Source organism: Oreochromis niloticus, linkage group LG3 (genome assembly GCF_001858045.2).
Source record: "Oreochromis niloticus isolate F11D_XX linkage group LG3, O_niloticus_UMD_NMBU, whole genome shotgun sequence".
In the NCBI taxonomy this organism is placed as follows: domain Eukaryota; kingdom Metazoa; phylum Chordata; class Actinopteri; order Cichliformes; family Cichlidae; genus Oreochromis; species Oreochromis niloticus.
Window position 1 is genome coordinate 15,004,319 of NC_031967.2, and position 6,000 is coordinate 15,010,318.

The 6,000-nt window shown below is 36.3% G+C and overlaps 1 protein-coding gene across 1 annotated transcript in view; it reads left to right on the forward strand.

Annotated features, from left to right (window-relative positions):
• The window catches only part of LOC109196488 (sialidase-like), a 29,768-nt gene extending 24,009 nt beyond the window's left edge, over positions 1-5,759 (forward strand). Inside the window, exon 8 of the mRNA XM_019350520.2 lies at positions 5,458-5,759. Coding sequence (XP_019206065.2) covers positions 5,458-5,759 — 302 coding nt within the window. The remainder of the gene's footprint in view (positions 1-5,457) is intronic.
• Positions 5,760-6,000: the final 241 nt, after the last annotated feature.

Genomic DNA, 6,000 nt, shown 5'->3' on the forward strand with positions numbered 1-6,000 from the left:
GCAGTGCTGAAGGGGTGGCATATTATTGATTTTATGACAGAGGCAAATTTGAACCTGCCGGCTGGACTTTGGACATGCCTGTCCTCGAGTATTTAAAAGTACAATGGCAGGCAGAGCCTTCAGTTTTCAGGTGCCTCTTCTATGGAACCAGCTTCCAGTTTGGATTTTACAGACGGACACTGTTTCTACTTTTAAGATTAGGCTTTCCTTTTTTCTAAAGCATAGTTAGGACTGGATCAGGTGACCCTGAATCCTCCCTTAGTTACATTGCAATAGGTCCAGGCTCCTGTGCGATTTCCATGATGCACTTTATTATTTGCACTTTAGTATTTCTTCTTCACTCACTATGTGTTTACACACCTCTGCATTTAATGTTAGTTATTATTAATCTCTGGCTCTCTTCCACATGTCCTGTCCATTTGTCCTGTCTTCCTCCACTCACCTCCAACTCTTTGCAGCATCCGCCAGAGTGGCCTGCTTATGCTGAAGGTTCCTGCAAGCACTTGTTTGGAAAGAACGTAAAATTGAAATTTAATCCCTAAAAATTATATTCTATTTAGTGAATTCACATGGTGTTTTCTGTCCTGCTCCAAAATTATTATTTTATCATGAAAATGCAATAATGTCTTCCATATGAAGTCCAAAAAAATCAGTCCAAGTGCTGCTCCTGCACTTTTTACGTTACAAAAATTGACCCTAAGAGTCTAAATGCTACTGTTTTTTTTTGCTTAGGCAGTATACTTAGGATAGTAGAGATGGTGTATGTATTTAAGCATTATACCTGTCTATTTTGTATGTCAGTTGTAGAATTTATTAGTTGTCAAACTCAGTGGAAATCCATTCTTGAACTGCTAAAATATTTCACTTGAAAACATACTGTGGAGATTTTTTTTCTGTGTCATTAACAAACATTAACAACACTGTTTGAGATATTTGATTCTGGGCCAAAGCCCCCGTACACATGAAAGAATACTGACAAAAATACTGATAGGGAACAGTGTGATTGTAAAAATCCATTTGACAGGTGTTGCATTATCCAGCAGGGTGAGCTGCAGCACTAGAGATGAACTCAGCAGACGCAGAGCATCAACTTTCTGTTATTGTGATATTTATTTACTGGCAGGAACCTGAGTAAGAGAGAGAGTATTTTGTGCTTCATTGCATTCTTGGGGCTGTCTCTCATAATCTCTCACATATGTTGTTGACATGTTTTTACTTTCTTAAAAAGGCATAAAATTCAATTCTGAAAACTGTGCAACAAACCTGTGACAAAGTGTAAATTATCTTCATAGGTATTTTTTCATACATTCTGTAGAAAATAAAGCTAAAAGTTGTAGACTGAATGATGTTCAACATTAAACAGCTCAGATTAATAAACCTGTTGTGTAATGATTTATTTTGAAACAGCAAAATAGCATTGACAAGGACAAGGACCTTTACAGCATTTATGTTTTTGTTAGTGTTTTGTTCTGTGTTTGTACAAGATTAATAGCTGAAGCACCACACATCAGTTGTGCAAGCAATACTATAAGAGAAGGTGTGTATGTGTGTGTGTGTGTGTGTGTGTGTGTGTGTGTATTTCATTGTGGCTAAATGTAGTCAAAGTCAAAGTATTAAAAGGATGTTGTGTTTGTTTGTTTTAACATTTCTGTGGCAAAACATTGGTCACAAAGCTCTAAATCCATATAGGCCAGTTTATGGTGAATAGTATATTTATAGCACATCAGAAAACATAGAAGAGTTAAGACATTTGTGTTTCGAACAAATTGTAACTGTAATCTTGTAAACAACATTAGTTTATTAGGTTTAGTTTTGTATATGCATAAATTTTTGTTTCATGTCAGCAAACTCAAGGTGTTTATTTGAAAAGTTATTAACATGTTAATTTGAGAAATTCTGCACCATGCAAATTAAAAAAGTGAAAAAGTAGCTGTTTATTTTTTTTAATAGTTTTTGTCATATGTTCCGCAGATAATACAGAATAACTTCATTTTAAAAAGTCAGAGATTAAAATGTCCATCAATATTAATTGATTGCAAAGTGCATAGGGATTACTGTGTGGTATCACTGACTTTTGGTGTGCTTAGAATTTCAACAGACTGAAAATTTCACTCAATCACAGTTGGGTGTGATGACATTTTCCCCTTTGTTGCCCTTCAAAACACACTTGTTCAAAATACGTAGGTGTGCTGGGCACTCCTCGTGCATTTTTCATCTTCAAAAGATCTGTACTGATAGAGGCTTCCTGTTTTATTATTAGTCTTTTACAGATGTTGTTGTGAAAAATAGTCTGAGAATGTGGCATCAATGACCTTACAATACTTATGTTTCTGTTGCCATAGAAAATAATAGTAATAAATAGTATTTGTTTGTTTCTCAAAATGTTGTTATGAATGTTTAGAATTTGTTTCTCAAATGATATTTTCAATAATTTTTCACTCATATTTTTAATATTTCACAAGAATTCTTTTTCATATGTCAAAAAGTTTCTCCATTCCAGCAGTAGAGTGGATTTAGTTAAAGTGTACATGTAGCAATATTTCTAATTAACACATTTCTTTGTAGAAAATTTCATTATATGTCAGTTGTCCCTAAATAACATGCTAAAAGGTGAGCAATTGATCTGAGTGGATTAGAAATGGTGTGAAAACAATGTGGTAGATGCCATTCAACTTCATGATTGTTCACTGGTATGAAGCTGTTTCACAAGAAAGAACCGCACCTTGTTATAAACAATAATGAAAGTGACGCACACGTATCTGCTCGATTCTAAAAATAAATGCAAAAACAGCTTCTTACATGGCATACTAGATCTCAAACATCATTCATGAATCAATAGTACCTGTTAATAAAGGATGATTTGTTTTATCCAAGAAAAAGGCCTTTCTTTATGTTTATGTTCAAGTGTTTATGCTATTCAATCATTCCTGAACCTTATTGTTAGGTAGTTTATGCAAGCTTTGATTGGTGATACCATAATTTGTCCGTTCCTTGGCTAATTCAAACCCACATAATGAGGTTCAGTAACTCAGTCTGCAACAGTGGAACAGATGTTATGAAATACTGAAGCCACCAATCAAGAACTAAGTTATTTCCAGCAGGTCTGGCAAACTGACTCAGCTGCAATCCTTTCAGATCAACTGATCTCACTGTTGGCCGACATCAGTTCAAATGTTTTCGATCCCATTGCAACAGGTATATAAAATAAAGTACCTAGCCATCTAGTGTGCCTATAAAAAATATTTTTGAAAGAATACAATACAGTTTTATTTATATAGCACATGTATAATGGGTAAATCTAAAGAGCTCATTCAATTTGAGTATGATACAGTAATACGGTGCCACCTTTGCAACATGTCAGTTTGTCAAATTTCTTCCTTCCTAGATTTTGTTTGATTGTTTGAACTAGTTAGACCACCAGATATGATGATCAAGGTAGCAAGGCATTTGAAAAGAAAAGGAAGACATGATATTTGGTATCTATTTTAGTGTACAAAATACTGCAGATTTTCTTTCTTTGAATCTGGATAGCTGCCGGATATGCATGGTGTACATGGTGTATATTATGTATATTTGTGTATATTTATATCACGGCCCAGTACAAAACAACTGACTGACCGGTACCAGTCCGTGGCCCAGGGGTTGGGGACTGCTGCTTTAGATGACAGCAGCTCGAAGCTGTCTCCCAACACTGATGAAACAAGAGAAAGTAGCTAATACATTTTATGAAATACACAAATTAATGACGTGTCTTTCAACATATGTTAAATGAATGATGTATGGAATGAAAAATATTTTTTGACAACTTCAGATTTCTGTTTTATATTATTTGAGTTGGCAATTTTTTTTTATCAAAAAGAAGCATAGATGAACAATGTTGTATTAACTGTTAGTGTATTGTATTGATGACATGTTTGAGGTAAATATGAACTCATCAGAGATTCATATGGATGTTGTTTAAATGTGGACTTGATATTGAAATATTTGTTAAATTGAAAAAATTATACATACAATATCTCAAAAAAGTGAGTACACCCGTCAATTTTTTGTAAATATTTTGTTATATCTTTTCATAGGACAACATTGAAAATATGACACTTTGATATAATGTAAAGTAGTCAGTGTAGAGATTGTATAACTGTGCAAATTTGCTGTCACCTCTAAATAACTCAACACACAGCCATTATTGCCTAAACCGCTGGCAACAAAAGTGAGTACACCCCTAAGTGAAAATGTCCAAATTGTGCCCAATTAGCCATTTCCCTCCCTGGTGTCATGTGACATGTTAGTTTTACAAGCTCTTAGGTGCAAATGGGGAACAGATGTGTTGAATTTGGTATTATTGCTCTCACACTCTCTCATACTGGTCACTGGAAGTTTAACATGGCACATCATAGCAAAGAATTCTCTGAGGATCTGAAAAACAGAATTGTAACTCTACATAAAGAAGAATATTGACAACACCCTGAATGTGAGCTACAACATGGTGGTCAAGGCCATACAGCACTTTAACAGGACAGGTTCCACTCAGAACAAACCTTATGGCTGACCAAAGAAGTTTAGTGCACGTGCTCAGTGTCATATCCAGAGGCTGTCTTTTCTAAATAGATGTATGAATGCTGTCAGCATTTCTGCAGAGGTTGAAGGCATAGAGTGTCAGCCTGTCAGTGCTCAGACTATACGCCGCACACTGCATCACATGGCTGTTGTCTCAGAAGTAGGCCTCTTCGAAAGACAATGCGCAAGAAAGCCCGCAAACAGTTTGCTGAAGACAAGCAGACTAAGGACATGGATTCCGAGTGATCTGATGAGATGGTGTCGGGAACCAGTGCCTTGCTAAATAAACTGAGGATTAAGGTACTTGACTGGCCAAGCATGTCTCCAGACTTAAACCCTATTGAGCATCTGTAGGGCATCCTCAGAGGGAAGGTGGAAGAGCAAAAGGTCTCTAACATCCACCAGCTCCATGATGTCATCATGGAGGAGTGGAAGAGGATTCCAGTGGCACCATCTGAAGCTCTAGTGAACTCCAAGCCCAACAGAGTTAAGAGGGTGTTGGAAAATAATGGTGGCCACGTAAAATATATACACATTTTGGGGACAGTTTGGACATTTTCACTTAGGGGTGTACTCACTTTTGTTTCCAGCAGTTTAGACACTAATGGCTGTATGTTGAATTATTTTGAGGTGACAGCAAATTTACACTGTAATACAACCTCTACACTGACTGCTTTACATTGTATCAAAGTGTCATATCTTCAATGTTGTCCCATGAAAAGATAGAATAACATATTTACAAAAATGTGAGGGGTGTACTCACTTTTCTGAGATACTGTACATGCTACATGCCTTTAATGTTATTTAAATGCCAAAGCAAAAATGCAATAACATTGAGACAAATAATGACAACCAGAGCAGTTTCTAAATCAAAAACATCTGCTCTCTTAACTATCACAGCAGCTACAGCAACCACAGCAGCATCACAAACAACGACAACAGTCACAAAAAACAACTACTACTGCAGCTCCTGCAACAACCACGACAACCACACTGGCCATTACAATGGCACCAACAACCAGGATAGCAGCACCAACAACCACAACAACCACATCAACCACCACCACTGCAGCACCAACATCGACCGCAGTCCCACTAACAATCACCACAACCACACTGACCAAGACATCAGTACCAAATACCACTACTGTGTTACAGGCAAGGCTGTGCACCTACTTTGTGGAAAAAAAGACTGTGTCTAAGGAATACAATTTGAATTGCCAATAAATGACTAAATACTCAGAGAAGTACAGAATTTAACTGATTAAAGCAGAAACAAGTCTAGTGGGATATTTGCTTGCAACATTATAAAAGTTTTGAACTTTTTAAAACTTTAAAGCTTTTTACCAAGCTTTAGACATCCAGGGATGAATGTATCCAGCTAAGGAGCTTGGAAAGAAAAGTGTCTGGACTTCTTTAGGTTTTTTGAAGACATTTCACCTC